Source organism: Dermacentor andersoni, chromosome 2 (assembly GCF_023375885.2).
Source record: "Dermacentor andersoni chromosome 2, qqDerAnde1_hic_scaffold, whole genome shotgun sequence".
Lineage (NCBI taxonomy): Eukaryota > Metazoa > Arthropoda > Arachnida > Ixodida > Ixodidae > Dermacentor > Dermacentor andersoni.
In genome coordinates, this window is record NC_092815.1 from 170,836,400 (window position 1) to 170,859,394 (window position 22,995).

General features: G+C 48.9%; 1 protein-coding gene across 1 annotated transcript; it reads right to left on the reverse strand.

Annotated features, from left to right (window-relative positions):
- Positions 1–5,558: 5,558 nt before the first annotated feature.
- On the reverse strand, positions 5,559–7,866 carry LOC126540887 (uncharacterized). Its single transcript, XM_050187709.3, has 2 exons — positions 7,725–7,866; positions 5,559–6,784 (listed from the first exon to the last, which is right to left on the reverse strand). Exons 1-2 carry the CDS (start codon positions 7,734–7,736, stop codon positions 5,918–5,920), a joined length of 879 nt encoding a protein of 292 aa, XP_050043666.1. The 5' UTR covers positions 7,737–7,866; the 3' UTR covers positions 5,559–5,917.
- Between the last annotated feature and the right edge of the window lie 15,129 nt (positions 7,867–22,995).

Sequence of the window (22,995 nt, forward strand, 5' to 3'; positions counted from 1 at the left end):
TTTTATACACCGCGCCTCATGAAGGAGGGCAGGCAGAATGAAGTGAATAAAGGGGCTGCTGAGACAGCTGTGAGCTCGTGATGCACACGGCGAATTCTTTTCAGCTGCAAAGCACAGAAGCGCATGCGCAAGGGGCGGGCTTTCACAAACGAAACGCTCGGCAAACTCGTCTGCATTTAGCCTTGGCTGATATTTTCTGCCTGCCTCAGCCCCTCCCCGTCGTTTACGACACACCTTTTTTGCCAGCGACACCAAGTTTACTGTCTTATGCGCTCAACATTGCCTCCAAAAGTTATTTCTTTTCAAAGTTAAATTTTAGCTATGCCGATGAAGTGAGCACCCATTCCCAGAAGTATCCCAACACCTCAAAAGTTGGTCATTCTTTAAGTCCAAGGTAGAGATGAAGTTGGCGTGCGTGGCAGGTGAACGTGGTTGAATTGCTTCTTTTCATCTTTATTTTTTCTTATCGTTTAAAAAAAAAAAGGCTCGTTGTAAGCACGCACACTTGTGAACTTTTGAGCTGTGCGGTGTCACCTGTCTCTTTCTTTATTTATTTACTTCAACAGACTTTTTAAAGAAATTGCCTTTTACGGAAAGTGCTGTACCGCTTTTTTCGGTTGCTATTTAGGAAGAGATGGATATTACATGAGCGAGAAATTACAAAGGCCAGATCAATAATTATAAAAAGTCACCAATTGCTTTTTAGATTATTCTGTTTAGGGAACATGCGTCAGTTTTGAGATTGAAGCTAGCAGTTGTGAAGTCATATCGTGCCTGAAAATGCGCTGCGAAATTCCTAATAGTTTCAGTTAACAGCTTCTCAAAAAAAAAAAGTCCCTCATTGCAGGAAGATCACAGCTGGAATGGCGATGCATTTGTTTTGCAGATTTTAGAGACAAAAAACTCTAAAGTGGTGATAGTCTTAGGATTTCGGTTAAGCATGCACAACTTCACTATCCTCGGTTTCAATTTGCCGATTGGAGCATACGTCCCACAGGCAAAAATTAAATTTAATTAGCGAGCATATTTATTTAAATTTGTACCTGGTACTGCCCGCGTTCTTGAGGCAACCCATTTAAAAAATGCCCGATTACGGTACGTTCCACGTATCTTTTTTAATTTGTTCAATAAAAAAAATCCACCTGGTATAGAATTTAAAGTAATCTGAATTTTTAGAGGAAGGCATCTTTATTACATTAGGTTTATTAGATGCAAGTGCTCTCAACGAATAATTCTTAATTATGCAGTTGCAGTTCTTGTGAATTGTAATTGTGATCTTGTAACGATTTACTACAGCTTTTATACGTCTATGTGTTGTGCGTGAAATACACTGAATCGCAAACATAATAAAAGAAATATACCTTCCGGTATGTTTGTTATGTAATACATGTTACGATGCGCTTTATCAAATTCCAACTGTAACGATATCTCGTTCGAGCTCAACATAAAAGTAGATAGCATATCCTGTGTTAGGAAAATTTACATTTTTCTTTTTCTGTGATTGACTGCTGAGTTGCTTTGTACGTAGACCCAGCCTCAGAGTACTTAGAGTAGACCCAGCCTCGCAAGAGCTTTCTTGTAAACTCATTAGGTGGCAGGGCTGTGTTTAACGATACACTGTACGGGTTAATTGTTGAAGCATTTAGTTCGAAGTTGCGTGATAGACGTGATGGGCGCAAATTTCGAGTAGAGAGCTAAGATTACGTTCTGCGTTAGGCTTGGGTGAGTATTTAGCGATACATGGAACGTGATTAGGCAATTAAACGATGACGGAGTGTTATCGAGAAGCAGTGTCTTTAAATTGCACGAAATGTTAAGGGACTACAAATATTCGGCGCAAGATAATCGCACGTTCAGGCATGCTTCAACATTTCCTATTGTGCTGCAAATGTGGAACGTGTGAAGCAGTTACATGCATGACTGTGGGCCTGTTACGGTGCGCATTATATCAGAATACCTGAAATTGAATAGAGCTGTGTGTCGTCAGATCTTAAGCAATGATTTAGCGAAACGGAAACTGAATGCAAGAAATCATCCCTCACACACCGAAACAAACCGGACAAACTATTAGTGCTGAACTTTTGGAAAGGGCCAGAAGTGATATTACATTCGTGTTAATTGTCATTGCCGGATCTAAAAAAGTTGGTGGTGCCAACAGAATCTTCAAACGACGCGGCAAAACGCCGAAGGGCGGGGTTACGGTTCACCTCCCTCTAAAAAATGTGAAGGAACACCTGTCGAAAACAAAGGCAATGTCAATCCCTTTTCTCTTTTTTTTCTCATATCGTGTATAAGTCTGGAAGTGAAGCACAGTCTTTAAGATAAAGTGAAATGTGGGGTTCAACCTCCTCAAGCTGCAGACCATATGCAAAAAAGCTGCAAGTGCGCTTCTCCACACACCTTCTTTTACGTAATCACGATGGCGGTCCTAGTGCTCGAATCGTGATTGAAGTATCAGCATGCTGGTCAATGACTTCATTCGTGCCATCGTTCTTTGTCCGCACCGCCCAAGGTATCAAAAACGCACCCCTCATCTTTAACAACTTGCCGGAACGTGGCCATCTTGGTTAGGGAAAGTTAGCTCTGTGGGAAAGCCTGCTTACGAACTTTTGCACATCGGAGGTCTTGTGATACACGAGGATCTTTGCATCCGCCTCCATCGGAGTGCCGCCGCCGTGGTCTATAAAATCAAACCCACCGCTTCGTTCTCAGCGGTAGAACATCACAGCTATACTGAAGCGCTGCGGCGGGTTTCTCTTTGAAGCGCGACTAAAGAAAAAATATATATATATTTGGTCGAGCTAGATTGAAAGATCAGACTTGTGTAATAACGAATTCTTCATTCGTCGCGAGAATCGATCTAATTTGTAAGCGTGAAAGTGACGAAAAATGAAAAAAAAAAAGTCGGAGTGGCGCGCCACCTATTTTCGGACTATTTGACGTCCGGACTGACTGATTCGTGACGTGAATGCAGTGCAAGGCAGCGAAGTGCGGGTAGAGGTACAAACACAAAGTGCTTTTTCCGCTGAACTGAGACCAAATGGACCAAATTGCTATCCCGGCTGATTCACAGAAAGCATCAGAGCATCAGGTAGCGGGAAGCTAGTACATTCATTCATTCGTTCTGGCGCTTGCGAATCAAATTGGGCCCGCCAGCAGTGGCGCTTAATTTTGATTCCGGTGGCAGTTTTTTCTAAGAAAGCGTCGTATAATGGCAGACAGAAAACAACTATACAGGGCTAAAACAATCAGTTGATTTAGCTCTGCCTAACTTTTTTTTTCCTTTAGTGTCCATTTAAGGGGCAGACAGCGACAAGGATGTGTGAGCTAATGTGAAAGGTCGCCCGGACCAACTGTTTCATCACTTCCTTATGTTCATCTATGTTTAACGATAACTAACAAAATATAAGTATTACGAGCATAAACAGGCGGCTGGCTGTTAAATGTAAGAGTGCAATTAACGTTAAGGACGTTACGAAGCGATCTCGTAACATACACACTGTTCGGCCGTTCGTTGATGCATCATAGCGAGTGCGTTAGTGGTAGATCACTTGGCCCAATTACTCGCATAATGCTGGCATTCTCGTAACCCTCGCAACCACGCATTATTAATTATGGGGTTTTACGTGCCAAAACAACTTTCTGATTATGAGGCACGCCGTAGTGGGGGACTCCGGAAATTTCGACCACCTGGGGTTGTTTAACGTGCACCTAAATCTAAGTACACAGGTGTTTTCGCATTTCGCCCCCGTCGAAATGCGGCCGCCGTGGCCAGGATTCGATCCCGCGACCTCGTGCTCAGCAGCCGAACACCATAGCCCCTGAGCAACCACGGCGGGTACCACGCATTAGCCATCTCAAAAATAAATTTTCTTTCATCCAGCAATAATCGCACCCTCTCACGCCTGCCGGCGCGTGTGATTATGCCCACTTCATTTCTTTTGTTTTTCCATTAAGCGGCGAGAGAGTTCTATCGGAATATTTTCCCCGCGTTATTATCTCAACCCTCGACTTTTCGTCCGTTTTCCGCAATACAATGTGCCAGCGTTACGCGAGTAAATACAGTAGATAGGTTATGACGCGGTCGACGGGCTATTCTCGGTTTATCAATGTAACAGAGAGTAGAGGGGCCAATATTAGTACAAGCACAATAAACTCGGCGCTCAGCTCACATATTAACCCGAAATCCCAAATTAAAATCGCTGCCTCTAAGACCCCCCACCTTCCTACAGCGATCACCATTTTGACATAGCTTGTGGGAGGTCAGGAAGTGCGGGGCCACCGCTGTGTCGTCTGCTCCAAACGATTCTAAAACCACGTACGTGCCGTGGCAGAATCTCGACGTGGTCTAGCGCCCAACAAGCAAAGGCGCCGCCATTGCATTGCGCTCATAATTTTTTCACTCGGGCGAGAAAAAGCAGCACTAACCGGCTAACGCGCAACGAAACCATCTCGGACTGACCGCCGCCTAGACGCGCATTCTAGAACGAAAAAACGCGTATAACGCGTGCATTAAGCCATCAACTGCGCAGAACGCACTCCATTACTGTTGGACGCGCACGACTTAATGGGCAATGCATAATTCGTGGTTTAAAATTTGTTGTCATGGCCCCTTAAAAGGCGAAATTATTAATTTATTCCGTAGGATGCCGCCATATGGAACACGTAATCACTCCTACTGCGACCACTTTCTGACGCCTTCAATGATAATGTTAGCGGTTTGTAATCGTTCGGTGGTTCAATATATCCACATCGCTGTTTTGCTGTTTGCAGATTGGCGGTGAGAACGCGTGGTTTAGCGCTGCAGTTTCATAGCCTTCGCAATGAACGCCTACAGTGGCAGCATCTCACAGTTGTCCGCAACTTAGAAAGGTACTTTCCGGGAAAGTTGGAGTTGTGGATTCATAGTATCAATCCGAATCCGTGCGTTAAAGTTTAACATGAGTTACTATTGCTGTTACGATGTTATCGCCCCACACAAGACGCGCATTCATCGGAATTCTTTCGAATGTTGTCGCCGAACCTTGCGTGATCACGTTTCATGCACGACGTGAATAGTGTTGCACGAATGCAAACGAGCACCAGCGATTACGCTGGCATCTACGCCGAGTCATCTATGTATAGCCGACGCGTCTGAACCGTAAGTCAGATTTTTCGACAACAACCTACTGCGGTCGCCGCTATCGTTGTGCTCTTAGAATAACTTTTTTTCCTGGGCACAAGTCCGGCCAAGATGAGTTATGACATATCCGAGTGTTCGTTTCAGAGAGCGCTAGCCAGTGCCATAAAGATCTTGTGAAAGAGCAGCTAAGCGCTACTGCTAGTATAAGCGGGCTTCATTGGTGATAAGAAAACGAGACCATCGCTTCCATACCCGGTCATTCCCCTAATACAGCTTTAACGCTATATTTTTCATCCGCTTCGTAGCACGGCCGGAGCGCTCTCAAACAACCACCCGAATTTATCATTATAGTTTCGTGACTCACTGTTTGCCTAGTGTCTGGTTCTTCACCGTCACTTTCTACGGGACAGTATGAAAGGCCATGACAATGTACAAATTCATTTCGCTCAATTTTATTCCGTTATTTTGATCCAGGATTCAATCTACCAACTAATATATATAGGTGATAACGTGAGTGGAGCGCCGGACGGACCACTGAATAAGTGCGAAAATGCAGGAATAGGTTCGTTGCAATACTCCGGCACGGGATATGCAACGACACATTTACCAAGGTAACTTACTTACATTTTAATAAGCAATGGCTGCCGCTTCGCGCACTTTCTTGTAACTGCATCACAACCCCCAGCGAAGCAGCCATGTACGTGCTAGGAGCGGCGTACACACGTTTCACAATGCTTGCAGAGGGACACCAGGGTATCCACCTCCACCGTACAAGCCTGGATAGCCGGATCCACCTTACTTGCCGTAGTTGCCTAGACCACCGGATCCAACGTACATGCCGTAGTTGCCTAGGCCACTGGATCCACCGTACATGCCGTAGTTGCCTAGGCCACCGGATCCGCCGTACAAGCCTGGATAGCCGGACCCGCCATACATGCCGTAGTTGCCTAGACCACCGGATCCACCATACATGCCGTAGTTGCCTGGGCCACCGGATCCACCGTACATGCCGTAGTTGCCTAGGCCACCGGATCCGCCGTACAAGCCTGGATAGCCGGATCCACCATACATGCCGTAGTTGCCTAGGCCACCGGATCCACCGTACAAGCCTGGATAGCCGGACCCGCCGTACATGCCGTAGTTGCCTAGACCACTGGATCCGCCGTACAAGCCTGGATAGCCGGATCCGCCATACATGCCGTAGTTACCTAGGCCACCTGATACACCATACATGCCGTAGTTGCCTAGACCACCGGTTCCGCCGTACAAGCTTGGATAGCCGGACCCGCCGTACATGCCGTAGTTGCCTAGGCCACTGGATCCGCCGTACAAGCCTGGATAGCCGGATCCGCCATACATGCCGTAGTTACCTAGGCCACCTGATGCACCATACATGCCGTAGTTGCCTAGGCCACCGGATCCGCCGTACAAGCCTGGCATGCCGGAGCCACTATACCAACCGTTGTTTCCGTAGCCGCTGAGGTCACCATACATGCCTGGATTGGCCGAGCTACCATAGAAACCGAAGTTTCCGTAGCCGCTGAGGCCACCATGCAAGCCTGGGCTGCCAAAGCTGTAGCTGCCAATGCCATTGTAAATGTTTCCGTATCCATAGTTAGCCTTGGAAAGAGCGATTGCCAGGTAGGTCGTGAAGAGAGAGAGCTGGAAAGATGCAATGTGCGTTTTCCGTAAGTGGTTTCAGTTGATGGCTGCTCGTCCAACAACTTAGCATTGTGACACTACTAAAGAAATAAGCCCTGAAGGCAACTCCATGTATATTTTACGTCTGAAGGAGTGAAATATTTTAACCAATTCGTCGTTGTCTGAGACACCGTAGTAAGAATTGTAAAACAGGTTGTTTAACGACGTAAGCTATAAGAAAAAGCGTTTGCAGAAACCTTGAGGGATTTGTGGTAAAATGTAGGCAACAGAACGTTTCCTTAAAGAGCGTGGACTGGTAGACTAGTTGCCATGGTATTCTGTGCAGTACATCGCAAGGAGAACACGCAAATGCCATGGCCCCCGTCTTTTCGGTCGTCTTCCGCGTTCTGGTTTCGTTTCATTGTACAACATATTGTCTTAACATCAGTTATGCGCCCTCACATGTGAAACTGTGATTTTTTCCCCTTTTGTTCGCTCATTGTATGCAGCGTGCAATGTCGTCATGTTCCGAACTCTGCGGAATTAATTCACGAGGTGCACACCACAAGAAAAGCACACTTACAGCTTGCAATACAAGCGTGTCATAAACGTGGTCGCAACGGAAATTTCAGCTCATTATTCCCTGCCTAAGCGCACATGCAGAAACCTAGGTGCGATCTGTGCATATGCAGTAGTGCAAGGAACACCCATGTTCGAGAAAGTGTAGCTGCGAACCGCCGTTGAAACTGGATTTATTTCGCGATTTCCGCACCCCGAAAAAAAAAGACTTAAATCGCAAGGCATGCGGTATTAGTATCAGAGAAAAGGAAGTTTCAGAAGCCATGCTATATCATAGAAGAGATGCTTTAACGCGCGTCTAGAACGCGGTACATTAGGCCCGCGTCGAAATATAGGTCAACGTGGCAGGCAATCGAACCCGCGACCGCAAGATGTATCTTACCAGAGCCTTCATGTTTCTCTCTTTTTTGTCTGACCGACGCACCGACGTGTCCGCGCCAGAGCGAGCCCCTTACCGGCGGCGAGGATCGGCTAATTCCGCGAGCACTGATATATATACCCTTGCGCAATGTGGGCCTTGTGCACTCCTCCTACACACTCGCTCGCCGAGCACCGCAAGACACAGCAGCGGGGGGGGGGGGGGGGGGGGGGGGCTGCCCTATACGATGAACGCGCAATAACTGGGAGCTTTTCTTCGCAGCCACCTACACCCCCTCCCTCCAATCCCGCCTACTAGGCTCGAGCTTGCTTCTGTCAACAACAACAAACAGTGTTTGCTGCTTCTACTGGAGACGGGCACCCGAAAGTTCAAAAACACGCCGAGGAACACGTGTAAAGAAAACCTCGAGTGTGCTGAGCAAGAAAACGCACGACAGCGACCCGCGTAAATGGGAAACGTGTACCAGGAACTTGGCTCCTTCCTCACGCCATCTGAAAGCTTCTGTCACTGTGTTGAGCAACGCGTTCCTCTCCGTGCCTCGAGACGCTTCCAGGTAAATTGAAGCCCCGAATTAAAAAAGAAGAACGCAGTTTCTTGAGGCCCCTATTTAGTTATAATGATCCAGTATAGATGTAATTACTCGACGTCTCATGGCAAAGCCAGAGATTCAGGAAGAAACTTGCGCCTGTCTTTCCAGCCGCAAAACCGATTCCCAGCGTTGTCTCCAGGTGACGTCAACATAACGGTGTCGTGACTTCTGCAGCTTTAACACTTCGCCATTGTCTCAGAGAAACTCTGCCGGAGCTTCTGGTCCAGCCAGGAACGTGCAACTTTAGTGTTACCAACAGCTGAGACGAATTGTATGCAGAATAGCTCCGAACACACGGGCATTTTGTTGAAGACTTGTCGATGAAAAAAACTGCCCCCTTTCAACACTTGCATCTAGACTAGACTAGACCAGCTGCTATGAACTTGCCTGGTAACGACTATATTAGTAGTCGCCAAGCACCTTGGTCAGCACTCATGATCAAAACGGATGGAAGGGCTATAAGCAGCAACTAATCTTCGGGAAATGTACTTCCCGCAGCGTGACAAAGGTCATTACGAACGGGCAAGAGTGATATCTTGCACCTTTCCAAAATATATGCTTGAGAAGGTGTTCCTCAGACAACGTACCGAAGCTGCGGCAGTTTCGACTGAACGCCGCCTGCAGCCAAATAACCTTCAAGAATCCCGGAAATGGCGGCGACTAATGTGTGCGTGCACCGAATTTTCTCCAACAACACTCACCCACCTGCAGATGACTGCATGCCAACAAAACCAACTGCAATGATTCATTTAAAATAAATGGCGCACACTTTACCACCGCAGTCACAGCAGATCAGGATTGAACAAATGATTTCGCCATTTGACAGCTTCTGAGGTTGTGCTGAAGCGTAACCACCCATTTTTTAACAATAATAGATTTTTTTTTTAAATCGCCTGTGGCACATATAGCAAAAATCTACTCATTGATCTAGTTACTCGAAGATGCGCACATTATTTGCCAACGAAATTATTATACTTATTGGACTGATTAGCTAAGTTTACTGAATCTACGTTCATCTGATTACATTACATTGCAAGTTGTAATGTAGGAATTCAAGCCAGAATTCAAACAAGGCCAATCCACTTGCAATAAATTTTGAAAGTAGCTAGAAAAAGCGAGATACTGAATACTGAAAACTTACGATAAATTTGCACTGCCATTCCATTTCCTTTTTTTAACGAAATTTCTTTTTATTCATTGCATCTCGATATCGGCTGGAACAACTGCATTTGGTCGCACATTTCGGGAACGTATGTCTCAAAACTGGGGTCAGCACAGAGCGAGAACAACTTCCAAGCGAATATTATTTGCCAACTCACCTGCTACCCTTCGTAAACTGCAATATGTGGTGTAAAATAATTAATTTTGGTAATTTAGGTGATTAGTCAAACATACATTTCGATTTCTCGTGCTAATTGTGTCCTCATTTTAGAGTAATCCAGCTCAGGAAGAACTGTCTGTGCTACATACCGCAGGAACTTTTAATGCGAAGCATTATTCGTCCCAAGAACTTTGCGGTTGGTGTAGTGGTTTCAGTTTCCTCTCCTCGCTTCGGGCCTCTTCACACACGCACAAAAAAGAATTATGCGTTCGATGATGGGATTCAGCGCCCGATTCCCAGCGCAGCAGCCCCGTGCTATAACCATCTGGCCACGATATTTTGCAGCGAAGCTGTTAGCCTTTAGTTGGTCGGGATTTTTCGTGCCGTGCTCACCCAAAGCACGGCAGTTGGAAAACGGGTGTTTGCGTTTGGGTTTCCGCGTTACAGAATTATGTTTTCTCATATATTCCAATTACAATACGACGCTATCACGCCTACAGGATGTGTGTCAGTCGCACTTTACGAATTTTGTGACGCATTTTACATTGATAAATTCAATTGCTTCACACTAATGCACTTGCGCTAGGCGGAGGACCTACAAGAATAAGTATTTATGGAAAGATGGACGGATGCTATGAGCGTCCCCTTTGGAACAGGGCGGCGGGTTGCCCCACCAAGCTCTTGTTATTATATTGCGTAATGTCCTACCTATGTTAAAAAGAAAAGGAGAAAAAATACCCCGCGATGAATTCCCATAACCAAAGTTTCTGAATCCCTATTGTGAAGAGAGAGAAAAAAGCTTGTATTGTCAAGGTTGAGTGGAGTTTTCTTTCCCAGCGGTGCGGGGTAGCGTCGCGTCTGCTTCGCCGCGACGCTATCAGCCCATTCCGCCAACCGTATCTGGTCTTCCGGGTTGTAAGTTTTCACCTCCCACTCTTCGTGTGAAGGAGCTCGCCTAAACAGTTCTCTCGGGTGAGGCTTCTTTTGGCATCCCCACCAGATATGATCTTGGTACGCCAGGGGGCAGTTACAATGCTTGCAGTTTGGTGGGTATTCCCCACCGGTCATTGCAGCTAGCCTTCATGGACTAAGTACAGACCTAGTCTGTACTCTCCTGAGGTTAGTGGCCTGTATTCTTGTCAGTGTCCCGTGCGGGGATGGATATATTCGCCTCGATTCGCGGTAATAAACGGTCATTTCGTTAAAGGTGTGGATACCTTCATGTCGGTCAACCCCGTCGGGCAAGCCCAGCTCCCGGTTACTTGCTGCTCGGGTGGCTAGGTGGGCGGCCTCATTACCAGGGTTGCCCGCATGAGCGGGTAACCACACCAACTTCAATTGATGAGTTCTTTGTTGATGATTCTGAATGCTCGAGGGCAAATTAAACCTGAGGTGTAGTTACGAATCGCTGTTTTCGAGTCGGATATAATAATCTTGGTGCCCGAGATGGAGGTGCCCATGGCGATGGCGGCCTCTTCCGCGTCCACAATGGAAGATGTGTTTACCGTTGCACAGCTGATGGTGTGTCCGTCGCCAGTAGTGACGGCTATGGTGTGTCGACTATCACTGGTGCGAGCAGCATCCACGTATATGCCGGGCTGGTTTTTGCAGCATTGCCAGATTGCCGCCGCCCTAGCTTTGCGTCTACCGCTGTTTTAAGTGCTCATGTTTTTCGGAAGCGGGGGGATAACGATCTTGGTCCGGATAGTGTTAGGTATCCGGCGTCGTTGCGGGATGTCTAAGGCTGGGCGATACCCCAAGGTGTCCACTATCCGCTGTCCCGCGTGTGTGCCGCATAATCGAACTGTTTGAGCCCATTTGTGGGCCTCTATGATTTCCTCAACGTTGTAATGCACCTTTAGACTCAAGAGTGCCTTTGTGTTAGACCATTTTGGTAGCCCAAGAGCCTGTTTGAATAACGTTCGGATTAGACCGTTAATCCGTTCCAAGTCCCTCTTCCTGAGATGCAAGTAAGGGCAGACATACGCCACTCGGCTCAGAAAAAAAAGCCCGGATTAATATGCAGGCATCTTTCTCCTTAACTCCGTGCCGTAGTTTGGAGACCCTCCTGAGAAGGTTCTGTAATTGCCCAGCTGTAGTTTGGAGTAGTGCTACGGCTTCTTGGTTGTGCGTGTTTTGCAGGATACACAATCCTAACTCTGATTTTAGAAACGGGTGGGACCGGTTGACCTGGTTTTCACCTGTACCTGAATGTGTGCGGGCATATTGGCAGCCGGATTTGCGGGATTTTCATTCCGGACTATAAGCAGTTCTGTTTTTTTTTCGGCGAACAGCTGAGGCCATTATTGCGAGCGTGTTTCTACACTGCGTCAGCCGCTGCCTGCAGTGATTCTGAAATTTCTTCATCCGACCCAGTGCACGTCCAGATCGTTACGACATCGGCGTAGATGGCGTGCCGGATATGAGGAATCTCTTTGAGCTGTCGGAATAAGCCACTCATGGTGGTATTAAAGAGGAAAGTAGAAAGTACTGCTCGCTGTTGTGTACCTCTAGTGCCGAGATCTATGGTTTTGCTTTCAATATCTCCTGTGTTTACAGCGGCAGTACGCCCCTTGAGGAATGTGGTAATATAGGTATTTGTTCTCTTACCTACTATTGGGGGTCTCGGTGCTGACGCCCGTTATTGCCAATGGGTCGCAAGCCCCAAGGGTAGCGTTGGCCTGGCGGCCTGGGGCACTGGAAGCATCCGAAGGTCCCGGCAAAGCAAGAGAAGACTGGTAACAGAACAACTTGTTTATTCTAACATAGCAAAAGAGCGGCCGGTCAGGTCGACCGAAGTGGAGAGACGGGAGAGCACGTAACTCAACAGTACAAATCGGAGCCTCTCTCCTGGCGTCCGGGGGCAGCTGCTCTTATACTCTCGGCGTCGCGGGCCAGAAGGAAGGTCACGGGATGAGCCCACGACACGGCGGAGCATGAGCCCACGACGGCGCGCACGGTCGAGCCGAGAGACCTGCTGAACCGAGTGTAGTGACGCATCGCCAACCCGCCGACGGACAGACCTGCTGGCTCCTCACTTGGGGAGCTCCGCTCCCCGGCTGCCGTGCTCTGACAAGCGTGGGCACACACACACACACGCACACACGAAGACACGTGGCACTGAAACACGCCTGGACACGCTTGGCGGGTAGGCGTTGCGGCGGCGTCGAACGGGCCAAAATGTCCGCCGCTTTGAACAAAGCCCCGGCGTTCGTTGCATCCGCGCCGGCATTACCGCGCGTTGTAGGCGAAACGTAACAGACCGCCCCGCCGGGGGAAGGAGATCCCGATGGTCAGGGGACTGCATCCGCTGTCCGGAGGGATGTCGCTCGATGATGCTCATAACCGCAGTCGGGCGTCCTTTGGCGTTTCTTGAGCGCAGCGCACAGAGAAGCCCTCGTTCTCACGTTCAGGTGCACACAGGACACTGCAAAGTGACTTCGGGAGAGTTGACATTTTTGTTCTCGTTTCCGGCAAGCGTTAGAACTACGCCGAAAGTCAACCGCTCAGTCAGCAAGCACGGCACAACCCTCACTAAGCCCTGCCAGGCTCTTTCCCCTTTTATACTGCTGCCTAGTTCCTTACAGTAGTTTAGCAGCACTCAGAACGCGTCCACAAATCGGAAAATTGCACTAGAAAGCACATCATCACTTTGAAACACTACACAAAAGCAATAGGTTAAAAATCCTGCCTCAGGAAGAAAAACATCAGTAACAAGCAATTTTGAGGCTGATTCCCACGTTAGGGGCTTCGACTTAAGCCATCGGCGTTACCGTTGAGACTCCCCTTTTTGTAACGCACCTCAAAGGAATATTGTTGCAAAGCGAGGCTCCAGCGCAGGAGGCGGCCATTTTTGGGAGAGATGGTCTGCAGCCATTGGAGAGGGCAGTGATCCGTTTCAATGATAAACCTCGAGCCGGCTAGGTAACATGACAATTTCTGAACGGCCCACACGATACACGCACACTCTTTCTCGGTGGCGCTATACGCCTGCTCACGACTCGTCAGCTTACGACTAGCATACAGGACGGGGTGTTCTACTTCTCCATTTTCCCGTTGGCACAGTACAACGCCCATGCCTCGCTCACTAGCATCACACTGAACAACGAACCCTTTTGTGTAGTCGGGCGATCGTAGCACAGGCTGGCTTGTTAGGGCGCTCTTTAGGGCGCTAAAAGCTCTTTCCTTTGTCTCATCCCAGACGACTGTTTGCGGCTCTGTCTTTCTTAGAGCATCCGTTAGGGGAGCCGCGATATCAGAGTACCTGGGGATGTACCCCTGATAGTAGCCGGCGACACCTAAGAACGACCGAATATCGGTCTTCGTGCGCGGTTGCGGGAAGTCTCGCACAGCGGCCACCTTTATTTCAGAGGGGCGGCGACGACCCCGACCAATCACGTGTCCGAGGTAGACAACCTCGGCCTGTGCTAACTGGCACTTGGGAGCCTTGACTGTCAAGCCCGCATCGCGCAGGCGGGTTAGCACTGCCCGCAAGTGCGCCATATGCTCAGGCCAGGATGCGGAGAATATCGCTACGTCGTCTAGATACGGTAAAGCGAATTCTTGCTGTCCCCGCAACACTTTATCCATGAGGCTTGAAAAGCAGTATGGCGCGTTCTTCAAACCAAAACTCAAAACTTTAGGACGGAATGTCCCCATTGGTGAAATGAACGCCGCATACCTACTAGCCTCTTCTGTAAGTGGAACCTGCCAATAACCCCTGACAAGATCTAGGGTGGAAATAAACTGAGCGCTACTCACTCTCTCCAGGCGCTCCTCGATGTTAGGGATCGGATAAATTTGATCCTTAGTGATGGAATTAAGCCTGCGGTAGTCGACGCAAGGACGAGGTTCCTTGCCCGGTACCTCAACTAAAATCAAAGGGGAGGTATAATCACTCTCACCCGCTTCAATAACACCGAGCTGTAGCATTTTCTTTACCTCAGCCTCCATAATATCGCTCTGGCGGGGTGACACCCGGTACGCCTTGGATCGTACTGGCTCTGGGGAGGTAAGTTCTATGTCATGAGTAAGGACAGAAGTCCTACCAGGCCTCTCAGAGAACAGACCTTGAAACTCTTGTAAGAGCTGGTGTAGTTCGGTTTTCTGCTCAGGCGACAGCGATGCTTTACTTATTAAGTCACTAATGACTTGATCGGTGTCTTTCCTGTTCGTCACTGAGCCTAGTCCCGGAAGCTCGACCGGAAGCTCTTCTAACTTTCCCGTGTCGGGATTTTCCTCTCCAGTATCTGGTGCCTTTAACGCTACAGGCTCAATTTTATCCCGTTCGGGCGTGCTCTGAATACCAGCTTGCTGCGCCTCTGACCCTTTTTCATCGTTCAACAACGTCGACCCCGCAACCACCGCCTTTGCGGCGAGCTCCCGAACCTTCGATCTGGTTAAGGCCTGAACGCTAGCCTCACCAAACAAAAGCCCCTTCTCGCGCAGGAGGTGATCGGACCTGTTCGAAAATAGGTACGGGTACTGGGGGGGCAGCATAGATGACACTGCGGCCTCCGTCTCAAGTGCTCCGAAAGGTCCTTCAATAAGCACTTTCGCTACCGGCAGACACACGCTATGAGCTTCCACTGCTTGCTTGATCCATGCGCACTCGCCCGTGAACATATCGGGTTCTACGTAAGAGGGGTGAACGACATCCATCGTAGCTGCGGAATCGCGAAGCACTCGGCACTCTTTCCCGTTCACGAGGAGGTCTCGCATGTAAGGCTCGAGAAGCTTCATGTTCTCGTCAGTGCTGCATAAAGACAAAAACACGACTTTTGTTTTTGTTTCTGGACACTGCGCCGAAAAGTGACCCGGCTTCTGGCACGTATAACAAACGCGCGCTTGCCTCGTCTCGAACCGCTTTCTGCGTTCGGCTTCGGTTGCCGCCGTCTCCGTACGTTCGGTCGGACTGCTTTCACTCGCATCCGCACTACGTGTATCCCCCTTTGCTCTCATGGGTGTGAACTTCGGCCTCTCAAACTTGGAGCCAAATTCACCCTTTTGACCGTCCTTAGCTCCGCGAGCCCGACGCGTCACAAACTCCTCGGCTAGCTCAGCGGCTCGAGCCACCGTACTAACGTCTGGCCTATCCAAGACCCAGTACCGCACGTTCTCAGGTAACCGACTATAAAACTGTTCTAGCCCGAAACACTGCAGAACTTTCTCGTGGTCACCAAACGCTTTCTCTTCTTTGAGCCACTCCTGCATGTTTGACATAAGCCTGTACGCAAACTCTGTATATGACTCACTTTTGCCTTTCTCATTTTCCCGAAACTTCCGACGGAACGCCTCCGCTGACAGCCGGTACTTTTTTAGCAGACTCGATTTCACTTTGTCGAAATCCTCTGCCTCCTCTCTCTCCAAGCGAGCGACTACGTCGGCCGCCTCGCCGGGTAACAAAGTGAGCAAGCGCTGTGGCCACGTTTCCCGAGAGAACCCCTGCTTCTCGCACGTTCGCTCAAAGTTAACCAGTCACAAACCAATGTCCTCTCCAAGCTTAAACGGCCGCATCAGGTCAGTCATTTTGAACAATACTCGTTCTCCTGCACCGTGTGCCTGACTTCCATTACGAGCGCGTTCCATCTCTAACTCGAGACGCTTCATTTCCAAAGCGTGTTGACGGTCGCGCTCTTCTTTTTCTTTCTCTTTTTGTTCTTTAAGTTCGCGCTCCTGTCTTTTTGCCCGCTCCTCAATGGTCTCAAGGCAATCCGACAGCTCGTCATCCTCAGCTTCTAACTCAAGAATAGCCCTTAGCAGTTCTGGTTTTCTGAGTTTGTCTGAGACATCCAGACCCAACTCTCTCGCAAGCTCCAGCAATTTCGGTTTGCGCAACGACTTCAAATCCATGGCTGCTCTGAATGCTGCTTTCTCTACTGCCTACTATTGTCTTGCCGCAAACTAACCCGGCAGCAACGACAACCACAATTACCAGCTCTGTTTCTAACACTAACAAAAGCCTGGCAAAACTCAGAAGAAGAAAGTCCCGCACTCACCAAACCTTGCAGCCAAGAATTCAGCGCAGTCGTTCCGCTGCAGGCAACCAGTCGTCACACAGGGCTCGTTGCACTGCTCCCGGATGGTCGTTGTGCTGCTCAGCATACAGTCAACCGCATCTCTTCGCTGCTGGCCTCCGTTGTCGCGATCCCACCGCTGGCAACCAGTTGTTGGGGTCTCGGTGCTGACGCCCGTTATTGCCAATGGGTCGCAAGCCCCAAGGGTAGCGTTGGCCTGGCGGCCTGGGGCACTGGAAGCATCCGAAGGTCCCGGCAAAGCAAGAGAAGACTGGTAACAGAACAACTTGTTTATTCTAACATAGCAAAAGAGCGGCCGGTCAGGTCGACCGAAGTGGAGAGACGGGAGAGCACGTAACTCAACAGTACAAATCGGAGCCTCTCTCCTGGCGTCCGGGGGCAGCTGCTCTTATACTCTCGGCGTCGCGGGCCAGAAGGAAGGTCACGGGATGAGCCCACGACACGGCGGAGCATGAGCCCACGACGGCGCGCACGGTCGAGCCGAGAGACCTGCTGAACCGAGTGTAGTGACGCATCGCCAACCCGCCGACGGACAGACCTGCTGGCTCCTCACTTGGGGAGCTCCGCTCCCCGGCTGCCGTGCTCTGACAAGCGTGGGCACACACACACACACGCACACACGAAGACACGTGGCACTGAAACACGCCTGGACACGCTTGGCGGGTAGGCGTTGCGGCGGCGTCGAACGGGCCAAAATGTCCGCCGCTTTGAACAAAGCCCCGGCGTTCGTTGCATCCGCGCCGGCATTACCGCGCGTTGTAGGCGAAACGTAACACTACGTTCATGGTGGGTACGTTTTCTAGAATGGCTCGATGTGAGACATTGTCAAACACTTTTTGTATGTCTAATGCTAACACTGTTCGAGTTGCGCGTATAGGCGCTGGGTTAAGGATATCATTTTGTACCTGCCACAGTACGTCTTTGGTGCACAGTTTGGGTCGAAAGCCCATCATTGTCTCTGGGAAGAGGTGGTTGCTTTCGGCATAGTCAACCAGCCTATTGCGAACCACATGCTCCATAGCCTTACCAAGACAAGAAGTAAGGGATATGGGCCTGAGAATCTCTAGACTGAGTGATTTGCCCGATTTAGGAATGAATACCACGCTAGCGTGCTTCCACTCTTGCGGGAGTGTACCGCTTTGCCAGTGCTGATTAAAAAGCTTGGTGATAATTATTATGGTAGGGTCATCTAAATTCCTGAGCATTTTGTTGGTGATCTTAACTTTACCGGCTGATGATGTTGTACGTAGGCAGCTGAGAGCGGCACGTACTACGGCCTCGGTGATGTCTTAGTCTAATGTTATGTTTTCGTCTCCTCTGTACTCTATATATGCACCCGACTCCCGTTCTGTATTGGGATACTTCCCGGTCGAGAGGTGGACGAGATCAGAGTCTAGCTGTTCCCGGGAAACATTGTACGATTTTCTGAATCCTTTTATGAGCAGCACTTTTAGAGTGTTGTAGAGCATGTGTTTAAGCAGGGTCCAGGGGTTCTTTCTGCTCAACTGGCCATTCATGCTGTCGCATAATTAGTTCCATTGCATAGTGCTGAGCTCGTAGTAGTCCTGAATATCTTTCTCTAGGGCGGCGAGTTCGTGGCGCAGCGTGCGGTTGATCTTGTTATTTAGCCATCTCTGCTGAAGGTCTTGATGCTTTTCCCATAGACCTAGGAATTTTGAGTCCGGCACGGGGCTTTCCTCTTCTATCGGTTCCATGGTTGTGGCATTGTCCACATCCTGGATAAGCTAATTCATCCACGCAGTGAGGTCTGCTATATTAGTGAGCTGTTGGCGGTTTCTTACGTATCGGAATACATCCCATTTGGTATGTGGAGTTAGCTTCGTTTTCCTTTTAGGCCCCTTGGAAGGGATAGTGATAACAACGAGATAGTGATCGCTCCCAAGACTAGTTTCCGTTTTATCCCAAAGAGCCCAATTGGAATTTTTGATGAAGCATAAGTCGGGTGTGGTATTCCTGCTTACACTGTTGCCGATACGGGTGGGCCTATCTGGGTCGGTAATGAGTGTAAGTTCTAAGTCACTTGTCACAGAATATAGCGCATTATCTTTCCTAGTGCAGTTTTGCTATGCCCAGACTGTGTGCGAAGCGTTAAAATCTCCTACAACAACGAGTTGTTCCTTCTCTGCAGCTTTACATGCTTTCTTCAGGCGGGCAATAACTCTGTTGCTTTTATCTTTCGGGGAGCTGTACAAGTTAAGGATGAATACACATCTGTGTTCCTTTTTTCTAGGCAGCAGCTGTACAAACGTGTAAGAAATTTTGTCTTCCTCCAGATCAATTTGCATTACCGTAAGGTTGCGTTGTATCCCAACTGCCGTAGAAGGTCTGTTGTCGGCTTCAGTTAATTCATTGAACGTGGTATACCCAGTAATTTTGACTCGCGTGCCTGTTTCCTGTAGGCTACAACATCTACCTTGGGATCAAAGCTAGCGAGTTGGAATTGCAGTGTTGCATGCTTCTGCTTAAAGGATCTGCAATTCCATTACATAATCTTAATGGTTTCAACCATCTTTTTTGGTGTGTGGTTCTTCCCGTACCGGCAATACAGATGTCATTTTGAAGCCCTTAGTGTTGAGCACTTTGGTGGCTGTGGCGGCAAGTTGTCCGTGTTCCGGGGTTTCTGTAAGGCCTTGGGTACATTCGGCTCTATACACAGCACCTATCCTGGTAAGCTCGTGGGCTACCATATTCTGAAATTCTGCGATAGATTTTATGTGATTGGAGACTGCCTCAGGTGGCTGAGAAATTGCTCCTTCTAACTTATCTACCGTGTCCATAGGGTTTGAGGCTTCGGCCTCCTTGGGTGTGTCCCGCACTGACGCTTTGCGTTTGTTTGTCGGCTCTGCCTCCATCGATTCAAGCTCATCTTTCCGAACACAGGCCACTATTTCGCCTGCAGCCGGTGTCATAGAGGCGCCTCCAATTGGCTGCCTAGTTTCTAGGGCCCTGATTTTGGCATTGGCTGCCTCTACCTGTTGCCTCAGTGCTCTAATCTCTTCAGCGAGCTCCCTCACCTGGTTCGCGTCCTGTTGAGGTCGTGTGGGCGTGGGCTTGGGCTCGGGATTGGCTGACCAGGCGACTTTCCGCGATACCGCCTGGTCACTGCGTTGTTTGAAGTTGGAGTGGTTGCGAGGCTGGCTGCTGCTCCGGCTGCGCTGCCTGCTGCCACTCCTGCTATTTGAAGCTTCGCGCTGATCGGAGCACACGGAAGGGCGGCTGTGCCGCACGGCGTCTCGGTAGCTCGTTCCTCTCTCTGCGCCGGTACCACATGTGTTTTGTGCGCCACTCGCCGGTGGCCCTGCTGTCGTTGACGTGGTCACGCTGCCTTGTTTTCCCTCTATAGAGGGAAAACAAGGCAGCGTATACTGCAGTATACTGCTGGCTTAAAACCAGCAGTATACTGCAGCTTTGGGGCAGCGCACAAATGCTGAAGATCGCATCACCGCTTACGTTCTAGGAGGAGGCATGCAGGAACATAACACTACAGTTGTTTGCCCGGAAACGTACTCACTGGAACGCTGAATGCAGCTTAGCAAAAAACATACTCGCCAAAGAACATTTCCAACACAAGGAGATGCTAACACTTCGCCTTCGTTCGCGTGGAAAGCAGTGCTTGCACCAGCATTTTTTGCTTCTTGGAGAGGCCGGCTCTTCGCAATCGGCTCGTACATGTAGTATGTACAAGTATGTACGTACGTGTAGTATGTACAAGTACAAACCCCTTACAAGTGATCTTGCACGCGACAGCGACAGCGCTACAAGCGAGGCGATGGCTGTCGTGTTCACTCGTCGTCTGCAAGCCGAACTCCACGCGAGCGACGGCTTTGAGCGACGACTTCCCGGAATGAGGGCAGCAATATACGCGCCGAAACTAGCGTGACGCATGCTTTATCAATTTAAGTTGATATATTTTACTGAAGAAGGAGCATAAAATATTTCTGAAGGTCTTGCACTAGGTTCTTATTCTTGCACGTGTAAAATTCAATAGTTTGCTCGTTCCGTGCAACAAATAGCAGTATTTGAGTTATGTACATCCAGTTTCGGCTTCGCACAATTGGCTAGTCGCTCATAGCATTTCCGGGCGACGAGCGACGAGTTCTAGATTTCTAGAAACGAGCGATCGAGCGACAACACCGAGCGATTTGTTCAAGCGACGGCCCGTTTTGTCGCTCGAAGCCGTCGCCCGTCACCGTTGCGCGCAAAGTCGCTCTCGTAGAGTTTGCACTTAACGCCGAACTCCCCAGGGAAACGCAAGCTCTCGAAAATTTCCATGACCGTCTCAGCAAAACACCACCAAACTACTTTGCACCGTGCTTCGTGTGTAGCGGCAGCAGTCGGTCCGGACGAACACCATTGTTGACGTCACGAGGCGCCCGACCAATCACAGGCGGAAACGAGGCGCGCGAGCTGGGCGTGTCTGCTGCTGCACTTTTCGTCGAAATAAAATATGTTTGCGCTTTCTTTCACTCAATTTCGATGCGATATTCGAATTCAGAGAGTTGAAAACCACGGCGTACTGCTCTTCACTCAATTTTTCTGGAAAACCTTTCAGCTTCCCTTTAACACCAATAGTCATGAAGTTCGACACCCACAAATGCTCGTGGTTCATCTCCCACCAAAGGGCGAGGGCTCGTAGCCTTTCTGTACCTTTCGTGTTGTCGACGCGTTTTCGGTCAAAGTCGACTGACTAATGAGACATAAAATTTCGCCTTAATAAGGCACTTGCGCTTGGCGGACGGCCTAGAAGGATGAAGATATATGAAGCACTTCCGCGCACGTGCGTGAGGTACGTCGCTCGTAGGGGTGGTGCTAGTGTAACGTCCGCACCGGCTTCGCTGCACATGCAACTTCACAGGGTGAAATGGAGGCGTACTTTTTTTCATTTATTGCCGTTCGGCTACGATAGCACACATATTTTTTCTGAAAGAGCTAGGTGGCGTTGGCGCGAAAAGTGTGATTGCGGGGAATCAGAATTTGCCGCCATTCCATTCCTTTCAATTCCTCGGGATGAAAAAACAGCCCATTCCCACTCCGGGAATGGCCGGGCAGTTCAATTCCATTCCTGTAATTCCTCACCGTAGGAAAGGCGTCTTGGTAGTTTTATCGAGTTACCTATGAACGCACCATAAAGCCGATGTTATCAGACGCATAAGAAATGCAAAAATACGCAAAGCACGTTACCAAGGTCGAGGGATAGTAGCTTCGTGACAAATGTCGTGCAGTACAACCACCCTATTAATTCTCGTAGGGGCAGTTCTCCCGCTACCTATAGTATTTGCATGGCGAGCATGCTTTAACGGCTTGTGATGCTTTAATATTGTTTAAGCTTAAATGTATTCATGCTAAAATGACGACATAGATTATTTTTGTTTAGGTGTCCTAATGATTTTTAAATGCTACAATAAAGGTCGTAAACAGCGCAAGGTGCAAAAAGAAGCTTTATTTTGGTTTTATTCGCCGAGATTTCGCAACAAAATGTCATGAGATAAATGGGCGCTTTACCATTTAGCTTTGAAAACCCGAAGTGTAAAGGAAGGTTGCTTCAACGGTTGGTCCTAAAAACAAAAAAGTGAGATAAAATAATTGCCTTCTACCTTTGTGTTGTGCTTCACAAACATGAGCTGCTCGAAAAAGGTGCTTTACAGCCGATTTCGCTTCGTTGGCATTATCAGGGATGCCGTAGAATACGCGTGTTCCATGTCACCTGATGTCGCATCCACAGTGAAAAACTGCCCTTGCGATGGGAAAGCAAGGGGCAAGCGGCTAGCCTTCGCTTTCCAATAGATCAGGGGATTAACTGTGCCTCTGTAAAGTAAAGAGAAATTTCCCCTGCAATGAATCCATTCATATTGTCTTGGTGGGCATTTTCATTTTGCCTGATGTTTTTAAACATCACCCTGCTTGGCCCTGTTTCAGAGTCTGCATTCGCGATGGTGCCGGCGCTGTCCTGCCTTAACGAAGGACCGCTCCCCGGCACAGCAGAATGCATCTGCTCGGCTGTTGCAGCTGAACACCAAGAAGACTTAAACCATGGGTCTAGAAGGGCACCCGTCAAAAAAACAGTCAGTTCACGTACTTGCGAACCACTTCTCCAGGCTTCGCTGTAGGCCTTTAGCCACCTCCTTGTAAAGAAGTGTGCCTTTGCTTAATGTTTCCGCAAGAAAAACTTCGATATTTCGCAACGCGGGAAGCAAAAGTCCGGCTGTCTCGTGCCTGTTCTGCAGCAACTCCGTGTCTTCCTCTACAGAGGAGAGAAGCTCAATCAAGTCTGTCGCCAGCTTCAGTTCATATTAAGACAGTTTAGCC